The sequence below is a fragment of the Carassius gibelio genome, chromosome A3, assembly GCF_023724105.1.
Source record: "Carassius gibelio isolate Cgi1373 ecotype wild population from Czech Republic chromosome A3, carGib1.2-hapl.c, whole genome shotgun sequence".
In the NCBI taxonomy this organism is placed as follows: Eukaryota; Metazoa; Chordata; class Actinopteri; order Cypriniformes; family Cyprinidae; genus Carassius; species Carassius gibelio.
In genome coordinates, this window is record NC_068373.1 from 13,572,100 (window position 1) to 13,590,439 (window position 18,340).

An 18,340-nucleotide genomic window follows, 5' to 3' on the forward strand; every position below is an offset into this window, starting at 1 on the left:
TTATTATTTTATGTAAAAAATTGCATGTCTTATAAGTATATCCTTTTGCTTTGAAGTTGTACAAGACAGATGTAGAGGCAGGTTTGTAATGTTTTCAAATTTTTTATTTTTAAAGTGTGATATGCTGCTACATGTGCCACATGGCCTCACTACATTTTATTTCCAATTACCATTTTAATTTGTAATATATATTTTTTCTGAACTTGTAGTGTAATCAAACAATACATTAAAAAGTAGATGTTAAAAACACTTTAATTTCATTAAATGAACAATGTAAAGGTCAAGCTGTGTACAGTTGCATTATGGTATTTAGTAACCAGTGTGCTCAGGTTGTATCATGTGTATAAAAAATAAAAAAAGATGGTTTTGTGTAATATGTAATATGTCAGTATTTTTCATCAATTTTATTTATAGTTGAAATACAATACATAAAGGCATACACATGTTTGATTTCTATATGGTGAATGGTAATGATGAAATAGATCCATTTTCAATGACTAAACCAATATCATTATGGTTAAAAAGATCTTAATTCATGCCACACATGTCTGTAAAAGCATTAGCAGAAATGCTTGTCTGAATGTGTGAATGAAAGTGATATCCATTAAAATTCTCCACCCTCTGCTTTCAGATCAACCTTCATCTTCTGTTTCTTCATTATGGCCTCCAGCTCAGTGGCCTTCCTCTCATCCTGAAACAAAGCGATGAGAAGACAGATATGAAGACAATCATCACGTATTTCTGCTGATCTCCCTCCTGTTTGTTCAGTAAATTCCAGTCACCTTAAACATAACCTTTGAAATGTTCTTACAAATGACTTCTACACTGTAAACAAAATGCTCCTTTTTAACCACATTACAATTATTTTACTATTTAACTATTAATTCAGCAATTTTAAAATACTTTTGCTTGAATGACCCAGTTAAAGATTTAATTCAAATGAAATATTCTTCATTTTAAGTTATAATCTTTTTTTGTTTGATATTTAGATTTTTCAAAATCATAAAAATGTTTATTTCCACTAATCCACCATTAATATACACAGTAACTATCCCCAGACGAAGGTGACTGACATAGTCAGAAGATCCATTTTCTATTAATTGAGGCCTGACAACTGAAACTGCCAGAGAGGAAAATGAGAGGGCATGAGAGGTGTTTTGTGAGAATGTATCTGGGAGTGAGTGGTTTACCTCCAGCAGTGATTTCTGCACCATGATCTGGCTGTATACTCTGGTTCCCTCTTCTGGACAAACGGCACGCAGCTCCTCCTTATTCAGAGAGAAGAGCTGAGCTCCCGTTAGGACACCCAGACTCTGTACAGTGCTGAGACACAGATGAGTACATGAACACATGAGCATAGGTCTTAGATCAGTTTCAGCTCCAGATAGTTGTGTTCATGTGATGTGTGTATTTTACTCACGAATCATTGAAGCCTTTGGCCCTGAGCCACCCCTGAACCTCAGCTTGAGAGGAGTGGTAGTACAGCGGTGAGGTGGTCTCATTTGCTTTGTTAATTACCACTGGACGTGCTGATGCTGATTTACCATTAGCCAATCGCTGCAAGAGCTCACCATTCATCAACATTGCTGTTAACACATATATAAATTACACTAAGAAATAAAAAAAAAACCTTTGCAAATAAAAAAGTGTATAAACAATTGTGCTATAAATATGAGGGATAGTGTACAGTCAGTCAGCCATTATGAAAGTGAAAGTGACGTGACCCATACTCAGAATTCATGCTTTGCATTTAACCCATCCAAAGTGCACACACACAGCAGTGAACACACACACACACCCGGAGCAGAGGGCAGCCATTTATGCTGCGGCACCCAGGGATTATTAAAAAAAAATCCCAGAGAGATTTAATTTCATTCAGTTTTGTTATTTTTTACTAAAACTATAAAAAAATGCTTTTGGTAATTGAAATGAGCTGTGATAAATTAAAACAGATATATTAACTGAAAAAGTTAAAACTGTTGCCTGCTTCAAATTTAAGTAATACAATTTCAAAACTAAAATAAAAATAACAATTTATTAAAACTATATGTAAATAACTTGAAAACAAAAACCGATAAAAGACAAAAAAATATTAATAAAAATGGTATATATAATAATACATAAATAATACTAAAATTACAATAGTATAATTCTCAAAGGGTTTTGTTTTGTTTTATGATACTGATCATATGACTCTACAGTATCCAGCTTCTTAAACAACTATTTACCAAAAGAAAAAATCCATACTTATAAATAACAATTGTTATTTAAATCAATATTTCTTATTATTTACTATAAAAACAAATATATTGATATTGATTGATATTGATTTGAATTGAATTAAGATTTAATTATGTGAAGAGAAAAGAATACCCAGAATGAAACTGGCATAGTATAAAAGTCTTTTTCCAAAGTTCAAATGGTCAAACATACAGTTTTGCTGACATTATACAAAAATATTTGACTGCAGAATGTTACAAATGACCAATCAAAATCAGAGTCAAATACTAATATTGGAGTAAAATTATGTTTTACGATGTCAGATGTTTATGAATACAGTGCAAAGTCATTTTCGAAATGACACTAAGCCATTCATTTTTGGGCATACAACACTGATAAATAAAGACTTAACCATCCCCCATAACCTCAAGGTATTTCACTTTTACTCCAGAAGAACTGTCCTTGTAATCATACTTTGAATAAAAGCTATTGTTAAATAGTTAGAAGTCACTAATTTGCAACTAATGCAGTTATAAGCATTACCTTTATCTCTGTTGTCTCCGATTGGTGGCATACTTTGGGGGCGTGGATCAGAGTGGAATGCATTTTTGGCAGTTGAACTGGGCAGATAACAGGAGACCCTCCCTCCCCCCGGGGGAGGAATAGGAGCTTTCTGTGAAAATATTATAGGAATTAGTTTGTGACTTAGCATGTGAGTGTGTTGCTGATTTCATAAGTGAGCGCAGAATGTCTTTACCATGGAATGCTTGCGCATTACTACGTTGGTGGAGTCAACTTCTGCGTGATTGATTGGCTCGAGGAGATTATGTGGAACAAAACCAATCTGGCCGTATTCATTCCTACATTTCCACCATCGCTTTGATGACTCTAACACCTAAGACAGAGAGGATAAGAGTCACAGAGGGGACAAAGTAAGGGTAAATGGAGTAAACGGAGTGTATCTCAGTTGGTGTTATTCAAGCTATTCCTTAAGATAAGCAGAAAATATGTGGTGAATAAGAACCCATCCTCATGTTGCTTGGAACGTGACATTTCATATATAGACTTTTTAATATAATTTTTTTTTTTTTTTTATAATAACACGTTCACGAAAGTTTTTTTGCATCATCACTCCAGTCTTCAGTGTCACATGATCCTTATACTGACTTAATGTTCAAGAAACTACAAAAAAGTTTTGTGTGTAGTTGTAGTCGTAATACATGTGAATTAAAACAAGTACAAAAAGGGAAGCCTTGCTTGTATGTATGTCTATGCAAGATACCTCCAGAGTTTCTCCATGTAAAACTGAGAGTTCACTACTGTTTCGTGCCACAAAGTCGTAACTGCAAGAGTACAGCCTTTCTTCATGAAGAGGCAAGGAGTCTTCCATCCTAAACCAAAATCACACACAATAAAACAACGTGGCATCACAAAGACACCGCACTCACACACACACACACACAGCTGACTGGTCAATACTAACCCGTCATGTTCCTGGTATCCAGATAGACGTGCCTGATCAATGACACGTGGAAAGAGAAAAGAAGGAACTGAAGGTGGTTTGTATTATGGCTGTGTTTATATCAGTGAGTGTGAGGTTTCATACCTGCTGCATTAGGGCTTCATATTTGTGCTGGGACTCTATGGGGTCCTCAATGGGTTGTCCGTATGCGTCTATGGTCATTGGCTGCCAACCATCCAGAAAGACAGGTGTGTATGTCTTGCCGAGTTGAGGGCTGACAAACACAAACTGGAGTTAACTTAACAATCTTCATTAGTTAAAACAAAACAGCGCCCTTAATAGAGAATTTAAATTGTTTTATAATGTGCTTTTCCTTCCTTCTCAAACACTCCTTTCCCCATTAAATATAATAATACACCACCCTGCATCATATTTAGTTGTTTGTTATTCATTTTGGAGTGTTGATTCCAAAATTCCGGTAGTCCCTCACTTTCTTATAAAATTTTGAGAGCATTTTGCTTTCAATAGTAATTTGTAAGGTGAATAAGTCTTGTCCAAAATTAATAATAAAAAAGCCACAAAGACACGATTCCTATCTTCCTCTGAGTCACGTTACTATTTGTTTAATTCTCAGGCAATTTTCACATGTATGAATGATTATGAAGACATTACTTTATGCCTAATCCTGATTTCAAGATTAGTATTATGGCCTGTGACAGAAACAGAAAATTATATATTTTGTTAAAAAATTGAATATATATGTAATATTTTTTGTATGTAATGAAAAGTTTTTATAGATAATTTTGAACTCAGTATAATCAAAATAAGTAATATTCTATAATATACAACTAGTACTTATGTTATGTTCTTTTTTGTGCAAAGCAAAAAAAAGTTATATACAGGTTTGGAACAACATTAGGTTGAGTAAATAAAACAGAATGTGTGTTTTTGGGTGTAATATCTTTTTAAGTGAGGTTCAAACTTAAAGTAGATATCTATTTGGTCGTTTATTCTAATAGTGATTTCCATTCTACAGTTTTGTTACTGACGATGACACGGTCCAGTTTGACCCGAGTGAATTCCACAGTTGTTTCTCTTGTTCACTGAGGTTCTGCTGTAGTAGAGAGATTGCTCCACTGGTCATAGCGGGGCTGGAGACTGTTGCTGCCAACTCAGGACCACCTGTGGTCTTTACCATCTGGTGAACATACAACAAACCATAAACACCATATGGCAATTACAAATTCTTTCCTTACTTTGTGGAAAAACTTAACCTCTGTTCTTTTCGAGTTAGGCGAAGTTATACCTATGTTGCTAAATTCTAGGTATAATAGATTTTGAATTAGGCATGTGAGTGTTAGTTTGGGTTTGGGTTTGTCTCTCTGTATGTCTGCTGTGTGTGTATGTTTGTGTGTGTGTGTGTGTGTGTGATACTCTTACCAATTGCAAAGGGATGAAGACATGGTGCAAGAGTTCTTCTGCGGTTGGTTCTGAGATTTTCATCTTCAGCCGATCCTACAACACAGACACACACACACACTTGTCAAGCACAGTAGTTTTATGAAGCTATTAAAGCTGTCATTTCTGCTCTACTATTCAAGCAACCAAACGAAATTGCAAAAAAATAACTGGAGAATAAAACACCTCCCTTTTGGGGGATATAAGGCAATATTTAGACAGATTTGTCTAATTCGTCACCTTACCAGTAGACAGACAGAATATTTAATCTTCTGAAAAATATCCACAAATTCTTGTTCTGATGGCGGGGTCCCGCTTTGTGTGAGAGGGCTTTCTACAAACAAAGATGTTTAAGATTAATGATTTATTGTGTTTCTGAAGGGCTTGGATAGGCTTGAGAATTATGGAGGTCGACTCTCTAACCATCCTGCTGTTTCTTCTTCTTGCTTTTCTTCTTATTCTTTTTGCTATTCTTCTTAATGCTCTGTTGCTCTAGAATGTGCTTAGCCTCAGCTGTCTCCTGCAGATGCGCCATGAAACGCTCCACATCAGCAAAACAGCGATTCACCAAATCCTACGACAGGGGGGATAAAAAAGGAGGTTTCAAGCAATGAGTCCAATTACACAAACACCTCAAGCACTTCCATGTCTTTTCTCTAAAGCTAAAATCCCTGTAACATCATATTTTTTCAGGTCAGGCAAAATCAGTTTCTTAAATGCTGTACATTGTTGTACTTAAAAACATTTCAATGCTATGTTTTACATTTTGTTATGAATTGCTTTATCCTTTTATATGTGTTGTTTTGCTAAATATAGAATAGGACGTTTAATGACAGGTTTCAAAGTGAAAACTTACCCCATATACCCTAATAGTGGGGCCTGTTGTCATAAAGGTGAACATGCATTCAATGTACTTGTTTACAATGTTTCTGAGCAATAATGTTGAAAATGATTGCAAAATACTGGTGTGTCTATACACCCTCTTTTTAATCTCTTTTTAAATAAATAACCTTCAGAAATTTTCACAGGTGTAAAAAGTGTGACATCTAGCCCTGGTCTACTTTATTACCAAATTAAATGTAAATTTTTTAGGTATGCATTCTATACAACAGGCAGTGTCCTATTTAACAGTCATACTTACAACTTCTCTCTGTGCATGCATTAGATCTGTTTTCACTCTGTTTCCTCCGTTTACTAAGAAAAGATACAAGTATAGAGCAATGAAATACACACAAATTGACATATATTATTAAAAATTGTAAATATTATATATAATTATATGTTATATTGTCATTGCGTATATATTTGATCAAATAGACATACAGAAAATAGACATATACCCACATGCATTTACACCTATGGGATGTAAGTTAGCAGCTGTGTCATTTGTAGACTTAGACTGTCTCCTAGGGATAACTGTGGGAGCAGCCATCTTTGAAAGCAAAAGCATGAAAATAGAAAAGACAAAAAACATAGAAAGTTATATAGACAGTGATAAACCTGATCACCTGCTCACAAAATCATGGCATGGGCACATCTGTTGCTATTCAAATTCATTTAAGAGAACAAACAATGTCTGAAATTTTGTTTTCTACTTAAATTATATTTACAGTTCCTTGGTCATTACTTTATGTAGGACTAAACATTTAGTAAAACAGCATTTTGCTACCAGAACCCAATTATCAAAAAGGATTTTTGTGTAGTGGACTATTGGGGAGAAAACATTAGAAATTGAAGACAGAATTTCAGAACTGAGCTGGCAGGCAGACAAAAAAAGTGAGAAGACTATGCCAAGGGGCCAGAGAGAATCTCTTTAAATGGTTTAATAAACTAAGCTTTGGGACTTGGGCTACAACAACTCGAAATAATTAAGACACGCCTGTTCAGATTTTTTTTGTTGTTGAGATTTTCACTCAAATGGATTTAATTGGATAAAAGATGTTCAGGAGCAGGGGCATGCCCCAAATGATCACTTGTCTTCCCGAAACCTCCATATATCAGGCCACCTCATACCGTACTGTTTGTTTCTTTCTCTCGAACCCACTCTTTCCTTCCTTGCCCATCCATTTAGCCAACCTTATCCAACATTCTTTTTCTTGCAGGTTGTATCGGGGGGTCCTAATTGTCTGGCCTAAATATATACAATTATAATAATAGTCAAAATTTACAACTAAACTTTTACGGATGAATTTGAAAGTCTGAGACCACTTGTTAAAAATATTTATTTGTATGTGCCCTGTCACAGTGTCTGGGTTGTTGTTCCCCGGGGTTCCACTAGATGTCCTCCTTCTCACGGTGTCTGTCCCAGATCACTTCCTGTTCCCTTATATGGTCACCTTCCTCCTTGTTACGTAATTGATTGTTCCCCCCACCTGTCTCCTGTTTCCCCATTATCCTTCCGTGTATAAATACCCAGTCTGTCTCAGTCTATGTTACGGAGTCCTTGTTTAATGTTTAACGTTAATGTTAATTCATTCCGTCAGCCTTGCCTTGCCTTGCCTTGCCTTGCCTTGCCTTGCCTTGCCTTGCCTTGCCTTGCCTTGCCTTGCCTTGCCTTGCCTTGCCTTGCCTTCGTGTCCTGTTTAATGTTTGATGTCATTGCGGTTCAGGTCCGTCCGTCAGTCTTGCCTTGCTTTGCCTTGCCCTCTGTTCGTGTCCTGTTTTATGTTCTGTTTGGATATCCTGGTTTTGACCCGGCCTGGACTGTTTATTCTTTTGGATTTGCCCTATATTAAACTCCTCATACCTGCAATTGGTTCTCTAGCCTCGTTCCTGAAACGCCAGTCGTGACAGAAGGACTCCGTCACCAAGAGAACCAGCAGGTATGTCTGCCCATGCCTCATCCCCAGTCACAGAGCGGGACAGAGGCGGTTTTGAAGGAACTCGCCTGGTGGTTTTCCGCGGAACCAGGGGAGGTCGTCGAGGAGGAGGTGGGCGAGAGGAAGCACGGCGCAAGATGGCCACCGACCCAACGCCGCTGTGGTGCGTAACCACCAACCCCGCACCACGAGGCCAGATGGAAGCCAGCCTCACCCCACAGGGCAAGATGGCTGCCAGCTCAACACCAATGCCCAAGAGGGCCGCTAATACCCTTCTCGACTACTTCGAGATGCTATCGGGTATACTAGAAGTTCCCAAGACGGTTCACGTCATGGCCGCTGAGCCAGCGCCACAGCACAAGATGGCCGCCAGCCCAGAGCCACAGCACAGGATGGCCACCAGGCCAGAACCACAGCACAAGATGGCTGATTCAACGCCTGAGTCGCCAGTACAGGTGCCACCAACTCGCCGTCATAGAGGGCGGAGGACGAGGAGACAGGCGTCGACCGTCCCTCAAGGCCTGGAGAATGTTCCCGAGCGGACCGTTTCCGTTCCCGAGGCGGTGCCCGATGCAGTTCCCAAGGCGGTGCCCGATGCAGTTCCCGAGGCCGAGGTCGTTCCCGAGGCGGTGCCCGATGCAGTTCCCGGGGCGGTGCCCGATGCAGTTCCCGGGGCGGTGCCCGATGCAGTTCCCGGGGCGGTGCCCGATGCAGTTCCCGGGGCGGTGCCCGATGCAGTTCCCGGGGCGGTGCCCGATGCAGTTCCCGAGGCGGTGCCCGATGCAGTTCCCGAGGCGGTGCCCGATGCAGTTCCCGGGGCGGTGCCCGATGCAGTTCCCGAGGCGGTGCCCGAGGCGGTGCCCGATGCGGTTCCCGAGGCGGTGCCCGATGCGGTTCCCGAGGCGGTGCCCGATGCAGTTCCCGAGGCGGTGCCCGATGCAGTTCCCGAGGCGGTGCTCGATGCAGTTCCCGAGGCCGAGGTCGTTCCCGAGGCGGTGCCCGATGCAGTTCCCGAAGCGGTGCCCGATGCAGTTCCCGAGGCGGTTCCCGAGGCGGTGCCCGATGCGGTTCCCGAGGCGGTGCCCGATGCGGTTCCCGAGGCGGTGCTCGATGCGGTTCCCGAGGCCGAGGTCGTTCCCGAGGCGGTGCCCGATGCAGTTCCCGAGGCGGTGCCCGATGCAGTTCCCGAGGCGGTGCCCGATGCAGTTCCCGAGGCGGTGCCCGAGATCGTTTCCGATGTGGTGATCGATGCTGTTTTGGAGGCTGAGGCGGTGACCGATGCGGTTCCGGAGGCCGAGGCGGTGCCCGATGTCGAGGCAGTGCCCGAGGCGGTTCCAGAGGCCAAGTCCGATGCGGTGCCCGAGACCACTCCTGAGGCCGTTACCAAGGCGGTGCTTGACGCCATTCCCGATGCAGTGTCCGAGTTCGCTCCCGATGCCTTGACCGAGGCAGTCACCGATGACCCTCCAGAGCCAGTCACCGGTTACCCTCCAGAGCCAAGTCAAGTCACTGGGTGGCCGGCTGCTCCATCCTGGGGGACTCCGACGTTGACCACAAGGACGTGGTGGTCGTCCGCTCCGCCCTGGGGGTCTCTGGCGGTGACCACGAGGATGTGGTGGTCGTCCGCTCCGCCCTGGGGGACTTTGGCTTTGACCACAAGGCTGTGGTGGTCCTCCGCTCCGCCCTGGAGGGCTCGGACTTTGACCACAAGGCTGTGGTGGTCGTCCGCTCCACCCTGGGGGATTTTGGCTTTGACCACAAGGCTGTGGTGGTCTTCCGCTCCGCCCTGGAGGGCTCTGACTTTGACCACAAGGCTGTGGTGGTCTTCCGCTCCGCCCTGGAGGGTTTTGACTTTGACCACAAGGCCGTGGTGGTCTTCCGCTCCGCCCTGGAGGGCTCTGGCCTTGACCACACGGCTGTGGTGGTCATCTGCTCCGCCCTGGTGGACGCCTCAACATGTCCTTCATGGACTTCTGTTTTGTGTTTTTTGAGTTCTGTTATGTTTCTGTCTGTTCCCTTTAGTTTAGTCTGGCCCTCCGTCCCTCCCCCTGTACCTCCTCCGGTCCTCCTCCCTCCTGGTCTCCCTGTTTTAGGTTTACATTTCTGGTGTTTGTTCCCCATGTGTTCCTTTTCCGGCCCTCCGTCCCTCCCCCTGAGCCTCCACCTGTCCGCCTCCCTCCTGGTCTCTGTGTTGTGTTTTGTCTTGGAGCGTCTGGGAGCCGCTCCGTAGAGGGGGGGTACTGTCACAGTGTCTGGGTTTTTGTTCCCCGGGGTTCCACTAGATGTCCTCCTTCTCACGGTGTCTGTCCCAGATCACTTCCTGTTCCCTTATATGGTCACCTTCCTCCTTGTTACATAATTGATTGTTCCCCCCACCTGTCTCCTGTTTCCCCATTATCCTTCCGTGTATAAATACCCAGTCTGTCTCAGTCTATGTTACGGAGTCCTTGTTTAATGTTTAACGTTAATGTTAATTCATTCCGTCACCCTTGCCTTGCCTTGCCTTACCTTGCCTTGCCTTGCCCTGTGTTCGTGTCCTGTTTAATGTTTGATGTCATTGCGGTTCAGGTCCGTCCGTCAGTCTTGCCTTGCTTTGCCTTGCCCTCTGTTCGTGTCCTGTTTTATGTTCTGTTTGGATATCCTGGTTTTGACCCGGCCTGGACTGTTTATTCTTTTGGATTTGCCCTATAATAAAGATACATACCATTTTGTTGCTTTGCATCCTGAAATGAAAACAGTTTTTGTTTTATCCAGCTGTATTCACTCAGTGCAACGTATAACATCCAAGTGAAAGATATAACACCAGAGCTTTTGTGGACTGCAATCTTCAAGTCGTTGCACATATTTTCAGTGGGGTTTAAGTCTGAACTCTGACTGGGCCATGTAAGGACATTCACCTTTTTCTCCTTCAACCTCTGTGTGCTCAGTTCTGCTGTGTGCTTTGGGTCAATGTCATGTTGGAAGGTGAAACTTCTTCTCATTGACAATTTTCTGGCAGAGGGCAGAATTTGGCAGTATTTTGCCCCATCTATTTTTCTTCAACCCTGACAAGTGCTCCAGTCCCTTCTGCAGAGAAACACTCAGAACAGGATCCTACCACCTCCATGCTTTACTGGAGGAATGCTGTGACTCTGGACGGTGAGCTGTACTGGATTTCTGCCAGACATTTCAATTGGTGTTGAGTACAAATAATACAATTTTAGTCTCATCTGCCTCAGAATCTTCAAGGTGCGTTTTAGCAAAGCTCAGTCTTGAATGCATGAGTCCTTTTTTGAGGAGGTATTCTTACAACCCTCCCATACAAGCCACATTTGTGAGAATTTGATATATTATGTCACTTGCACACAATCATCACTCTTTGTCATAAATTCCTGCAGCTGCTTCAGAGTTGCTTTGGGTCTTTTGGTCGCCTCTCTGAGCAGTTTCATCTTGGCTCTTTCATCCAGTTTGGAGTGACGTCCTGATCCAGGGAGGGTCTGTGTTTTACCAAATACCTTCCACTTCTTAAATATAGATTTCACTGTGCTTCTAAGCAGTGATAAAACCTTTGAGATTTTTTGTATCCATTTCCTGATTTTTGCCTGTCCACAACTTTACCCCGGAGATCTTTTAACAGTGCTTTCCCACCCATAGTTGATTGTTTGCTTCAGTTGCACTACCAAGGACTGAAATGCTCCAGGAAAGCTCTTTTTCCAATTCAGTGATTCTGTTGGTGTCAAAGCAACAAAATGTGATTATTTTAAAGGGGGTGATTCTTTTCTTTATCACTGTACGTAGGACAAGCAGTTAGGAAGATGCATGGATAGTTGGAAATAAATAAATTAAATGATATAGGCAATAGACTGCAATAACAAGTTTGTGTAAAATTGAGTGATCATTTTCTCCAGCATGATTTGAGATGATCCATAGACATCTTGTGCTTCAGTGGAGGCAGAAGTATCTCACTGTCTATATACAATAAGACATGATCGATGCCACAAATGTACTTAAGTGACCTAGAAATAGTGCAGAATCTAAACAATTTGATCTTCATTTTATGCCATAATACTTCTTAATGTAATGTTTAAAACGTTTCAAAATCATAATTTTTTTATTCCAAGGTTAAGATTAGATTTTGAATACCTGGATTTCAGATTTTTGGACACCCACTATATTCCTGAAAATTGCAAGTATAAATCTCCAAGAACCAGATTAAAAACTCACAATCACCATGTCAAAATCACTGCGTTGGCTAAACACTCTTGTGTTGTTTAGGAGGAGTGCCCAGGATTTTTAACACAGCTGCTATTATTAGCAGAGATCTATTCTATGACTTGCTTGAATTCACACTGTCATGTCATTGTATCGCCAAAGAGTAGGTACAAGACACAAAATATAGCTCTTGGACAAGAGATTACAACGCAATGAACATTGCTATAGATGAAGTAATACTTTTCAATCCTTCAGGGGAAAGCATCTGTGTGCATCACAACTATGCGACTATAAAAACATAATACACCTGTTGCCAAAATTGCTAGTACTGTATTAATATAAAGTGTAAGTTTCCATGGCATTATTATAAAGATTTAATTGGCTGGTTTAAAAGTCTTACCGTGTTTTGGATGTGTGCACCTCCTTCTGTCACATCTTCTGTATACACCTAATAGAGAAATGCAAGAACAAGAAAAACAAGTTGATCTGTTTAATAAGAAAACCTGGACTTCCTCTCTCTCTCTCTCTCTCTCTCTCTCTCTCTCTTTCTCTTCTGAGTTTCAGGATATGAAGAGCATAGAAACCTGTGTTAATACATTCTGATGAATGCATTCCTCTCACATACCTCTGAGAGACTATAAACGCAACAGATCTTCACCAGGCTAAGATTTTTATAAGAAACATTGAGGGGTCCAAAATAGATATTCGAATATATTCAAATAAATGTGTAAAACACCACATACACATATGTCTTCACACATAAAGACAAGTGGAAAAAATTTAATACTCACACAGCCACAGAGTCTTCGGCAAAGAACTGCATCAGTGGCTGCTTCAGTTCAGTGTGTTCAGGCTAAGCTTGTTTGTCTAGATCTGTCATTCTTCTCATACCCTCCCTCTTTCTTTCTTTCTTTTATTTCTCTTCCACTGTTCCTCTGTCATTCACAGGTGTAAAGAAATGCTATTACCTCCGTGTTTAATCTATTTGAAATACTTTTGTGAATCTGGGTCAATTTATGTGATGTGTGCTGTCAAAATAAGGACAACTATTATTAGAACAACTTCTCAAGTAAACATACACTCCCACACTTACAAAGATTGTGTCATTTTGATATGAATTCTTGCCTCGGATTCCTTGCCAGGTAAAGCACATGCTGGTTATCCTGCCAAGGAACTGTGAATCAATTTTCACATGACAATTTTTGTACCTGCATTTCCTCTTTCCTCTCATTCACAGTGCGACACTGTACCTTAAGATAATTAATCTGCATTGTGAATCTTTAAAGTGAATGATTATTAAACACTCTGGAGTCTCTAAGATTTTAAATTAAATTAAAAATGTATGCATTTAGCAGACGCTTTTATCCAAAGTGACTTACAGTGCTATCAATTTTTACCTATCATGTATTCCCAGGGAACCAAACCCACAACCTTGCACTAGCTTGCTTGCTAACGCAACGCTCTACCAGTTGAGCTACAGGAACACTAAAATAAAATTTTAATAGAAGTAAAAAATGGGAAAAGACTCGTTCGTGATTGAAAAACTTCTGTGTAATTAGCGAATAGGTTGAGTAAATGATTCAATAATTCACTCAAAAAGACTCGTTTTATCTCCACCTACCGCAGAAACACATGAACTTTATTGACACCAACCAGGATGTGCTGTCACACTCTGTGACTTTTGCTTTATCAAGTAATAGATAATATTTACATAAATTTAGACAAAGCAGAGGCGTCATGCCCATTCAAAGTGAGGGGGTATGAGGGGGCACGAGTCTTTTCCCAATTTTTACTTCTATTAAAATTTGCGCGTAAACGGATCTTAGAGACTCCAGAGTGTTTAATTAATCATTCACTTTAAAGATTCAAAATGCAGATTAATTATCTTAAGGTACAGTGTAGCTATGTGAATCTATCCTGATATATTTAGCATGTTTGGAATTGTTTTGAATAAAACTGAAAAATAAATAAATAAAACATAAGCCTATCTCAGTTATACAGTGCTATCGTAGTTGCTGTGTCATGACAACCATGACTTATACCCCCCGCCCCCATGTGCCCCCTCAAAAATCATGAATACATGACGCCCATAGACGCCCCTGTAGGAAAGTACATTCTTCAGTCTTCACCGTGTTAAAAATAAAAAAAGTACAATAAACTACATAATGACACTGCATACAACTTAACCAAACCATGTTTCTTTGCATTAGCTTGCTTTTCCGGTCTCCTGATGTCACACGAGACTGAACGCAAGTCAGGAAAGTGCAGAGCAATGCCTGAAGAAAAACTGAACGAATCAGTGAGATTCAAAAGATTCGACTCACTAAGTTCAATTTTAAACTCCAGCGCTGTCAGTCTTCCATAATTTCATCTCAGCCAATGATTATCCGGTCCCATAATAATATAACTCTAAGGCCTTTCAGTAAAGAAGCGTGACAGCAATAATAACACTTGAGGATGCTCTGAATGTAAGAATTTGAGAAAGACTCAGTTAAGGCAATGGCGCCTTCGTGTGTTACAAAAGTGCAATGGGCCTTATTGGCAGAATAAGTGATGTTATGTAACGCCTGTTAACGTGCCCCTTCTACTTCTGCTTGCTTGCTACTTCACTTCTGCTCTTGTAGCAAATTTAGTATCTATACGTACCCACAGCCCTTCGAGTGCTTATTCAAAATATAAACAAGAGGCGTGGCGCAAGATGGAGCTTATCGGTCATCTAGGCTATTACCATGCATAACTCTCGTTTTAATGTCCATTGCAGCTCCCTGCGTGATATAATATCAGTCTAAGGTACTTTATACATTCTTTGAATACTTTGTAGGTATTTATATAGGTAGGTATTTAGATATTAAAGGAAAGCGTGTAGACCCCAAAAAGGGGGGTAGGCCTACCGCGTGTTCTGATATGTGACACAAGCCTAACCTAAAGAGATGTCAAGAATGGGGCAGGGCACCTTAGGACAGAGATGAAAAAATGTTGTTCTCCAATGACAGATCACCCTACCCAACTTAAGGGGCTTTCGCTTATTTGCTTTTTTACCAGAGTTGTACATTCGGAGACAAGCACTCCAACTTTTAATGCAAGTAGATATTATTTTTATGTAGTAAGCTTAAGGACTTGTTTTATTGAGATTTTACCAAAATTATTATTATATATATATTTTTATCATATCTAAAGGTAAAACATCTTGTATATATATATATATATATATTTTTTTTTTTTTTTTTTTTTTTTTTTTTTTTTGTTGTTGTTGTTGTTGTTGGTGGTGGTGGTTTTTATTATATTTATGCAACCCATATATTCTGTAACTCAGTTTTTCCACTAAATAGCCTAAAATGTTGACATTGCATTAAAATCTATACTACTGCTAGATCCCTGAGCTGGGCCCTTCTCCATACAGTGGGTAAATATAGCTAGACCTGACTAGTTAACATTTACCCATATGGCCTTTTTAGCTGTGAAAATATGCAGATGCATGACTTTATGTTATGCCTCAGTTCAGGGGATTTAGACCTTTTTAAACCATTTTAATTCCTGCAAATATGATGATCCCCTTTCATGAAAAATAAAGGCAACTACATATGTATTTTCCATGCATACAGGCCCATTTAAACTTTGAAAAAATTGAATTGAAAAATTGAAAAGACAAGTCTGTCATTTATCGTTGTACTTAGCCAAAATTATTGACAAATTATGAGAAAAATATATTTACCCAATATTAGAGTAATTTTGTTCATTTTGTACATACAATAACCAAGATTACATATTTCTATAAAAGGAGAACACTGGTATGGATACAAATTTGTTACCAGATATGTATGTCGTTACTCCTGGAAATAAAATTATTTAGTATTCCAAATGCTTTGTAACGTATAGCACTTTTCATAATATTTGACACTATCAATCATCAGATTCTCCTGTCTGCCCTCTCATCACTGGGCATCACAGGGATTCCACTTCGCTGGTTTGAATCCTTTCTCACTAGTAAGTCTTTCAGGGTGGCCTGGGGAGGGGAGGTATCCAGAGCACATCAACTTATTACTGGGGTTCCTCAGGGATCAGTTCTTGGACCTCTCCTCTTCTCACTATATCACTGGGTCCCATCATACAGTCACATGGTTTCTCCTACCATTGCTATGCTGATGACACACGGCTCTATCTTTCATTTCAACCAGATGATCCAATGGTAGCTACACGGATCTCAGGCTGCCTGGTAGACATCTCAGCATGAATGAAAGAACATCACCTACAGCTCAACCTGGCAAAGACTGAGCTTCTTATCTTCCCTGCTACTCCAGCTCTACAGTATGATTTCACCATCCTAGCTAGGTTGTTCTACAATTACCCCATTAACTTCGGTCAGAAATCTTTGATGACCAGCTGACCTTCAAAGGCCACATTGCAAAGACTGATTGATCTTGCAGGTTTGGATTGCAGAACATCAGAAAGATCAGGTCCTGTCTAAAGGAGACTGCTGCACAACTTCTTGTCCAGGCACTTGTCATTTCTAGGACGAACTACTGCAATGCTCTTCTGGCCAGACTTTCATCAAGCACAATCAAACCTCTACAAATGAAAGCACAGCTGAAAACACATCTCTTTCGATGCTACTTGACCTAATCCAAAATAAAAATAAAAAATTAAAAACTTTGTCTATCTCTTTATTTATTCATTCCCTTTCTAGCTTGTTCTTCTTTTCAATGTCTAAAACTTGGTATTACAAGCACTTCCTGTGTCTTTTTGCCTCTTTAAGAATCGCTTTATGTATTCCCCAATTGTAAGTCACATTGGATGAAAGTGTCTGCAAAATGCCTAAATGTAAATAATAGTGTCTTAGTGAAAATATTGTCATATAATTAAGAAGACATATGTACATTGTAAGAAAGAGGGGATTTAGAAATTTTAGGGGGAAAAAACTACCTAGTACCACTTGCTCACAAAATACTGATCTTGTGATGTAGAATGATTTCACCGGCTGGACTAGAGGTTACATGAACATTTCACAGTTTATAGTACAGCACTTGATGTGCTTTTCCTTTAAAATGAGACAACTAAATTAGTTACTACATCAAAAGTAAAATATATTAGAATATAAAATTAAATATAAAATAATATTGTTTTTTTGTGTGGTGCTATGATATAAAATCGTTCCACTTTTGATATTATAAAGATTTTTTTTTTTACTTGTTTTGTTTTTGCATAAAACCAATAAAAATGTTTACATATTGTAATTTAAACATTAAGTTTCCATCTGTCGGGAGCCTTAGCTAGAAAACAAGCTACAACTCAAAGAGCTTTTTGATATCTAACAATTGAAAATCAGCAATTAACTGGCCAAAATGTTCTTGTACAGAACTGGTTTTGAGTTTCTCAATCACAAGAAGAACCTCTGTATGTTGATAAATCTCATGTGAAATACAGTTTTTGGCAAAACTAGTTTTGAATCAGTGGGACTGTGATGCTGGAATTATATTCGTGGGGTGTAGTTGGGGTTGCTTTCTGTTTACTTTTAAACATTTGGCTTGATCTATATGCAAACATTTATTATTTGTAAAATTAACAAGACTTTAAAGCCACCATTTTAAAATACACACTCAAATACACTACAAATTCAGCTGAGCTCTTCATGTTTTGTTACACATCTCATCTTCCTGTCTTAGTGAAGGAATGTGCAGCAAGCTCTCCTACCTCGTATTTATGGTTCTGGAAGTCTCTGGATATCTCAGACTCCATAAATCAGTCATGAGCGTTTAACCCCATCATGACCGATCCCCTGCTTGCAGCTTGGGCTATTGTGTGTCTCGCAATGATCAAGAGCATCAAGTCTCCTGCCAAGGTACAACATACATACAACATACTTATGTTTCTTTCTCTATTATAGTGAGGACTTTTCTTGTGCATCCATTGTTTGTTACTGAGCTACTGCTATTTTCTTTCCCCTAACCTCTTACATTTGTCATGTTTGTCAAGCCATTTTCCTTACAATGCTAGTGTTTCACTATCTTTGTGAGGTACTGTGTCATTTGGTCTCCACAGTGTATTAAAAATGGTTGCAACAACTTGTAAATGAATGGAATCAACAGATGTCTCTTAGTGAAATTATTACACAGAAAGTTCATCCATTGAATGATCTGTCTCTTCTTTTCTCCAGGTGATGTTTTTCTCCTCAGTGTTTCTTTACGCTGTGCTG

At 40.0% G+C, this 18,340-nt stretch overlaps 1 protein-coding gene across 5 annotated transcripts; it reads right to left on the reverse strand.

Annotated features, from left to right (window-relative positions):
- Positions 1-100: 100 nt before the first annotated feature.
- LOC127948036 (epidermal growth factor receptor kinase substrate 8-like protein 1) lies at positions 101-14,615 on the reverse strand. Of its 5 annotated transcripts, none has more exons than XM_052544712.1 (16): positions 12,776-12,826; positions 12,551-12,598; positions 6,464-6,572; positions 6,282-6,334; positions 5,564-5,714; positions 5,386-5,474; positions 5,123-5,197; positions 4,732-4,880; positions 3,827-3,956; positions 3,704-3,735; positions 3,503-3,611; positions 2,978-3,115; positions 2,764-2,893; positions 1,421-1,586; positions 1,191-1,323; positions 101-691 (listed from the first exon to the last, which is right to left on the reverse strand). In XM_052544712.1, exons 3-16 carry the CDS (start codon positions 6,570-6,572, stop codon positions 605-607), a joined length of 1,551 nt encoding a protein of 516 aa, XP_052400672.1. In that variant the 5' UTR covers positions 12,551-12,598; positions 12,776-12,826; the 3' UTR covers positions 101-604. The 5 variants fall into 5 exon arrangements, with proteins under 5 accessions (XP_052400672.1, XP_052400674.1, XP_052400673.1 ...); XM_052544714.1 differs by lacking the exon at positions 12,776-12,826 and adding an exon at positions 14,475-14,615 and having other exon boundaries at positions 102-691; positions 6,497-6,572; XM_052544713.1 differs by lacking the exon at positions 12,776-12,826 and adding an exon at positions 14,475-14,615 and having other exon boundaries at positions 102-691; positions 6,485-6,572.
- Positions 14,616-18,340: the final 3,725 nt, after the last annotated feature.

Bases quoted from the DNA above. Each gene is read 5' to 3' on its own strand.
- LOC127948036 (XM_052544712.1), bottom strand. From the start codon at position 6,572: ATGGCTGCTCCCACAGTTATCCCTAGGAGACAGTCTAAGTCTACAAAT. The intron at 5,198-5,385 runs GTAAGGTGACGA...TCTGTGTTGTAG, and splicing joins AATATTCTGTCTGTCTACTG to GATCGGCTGAAGATGAAAAT. The intron at 3,612-3,703 runs GTTAGTATTGAC...ATTTTGGTTTAG, and splicing joins GGATACCAGGAACATGACGG to GATGGAAGACTCCTTGCCTC.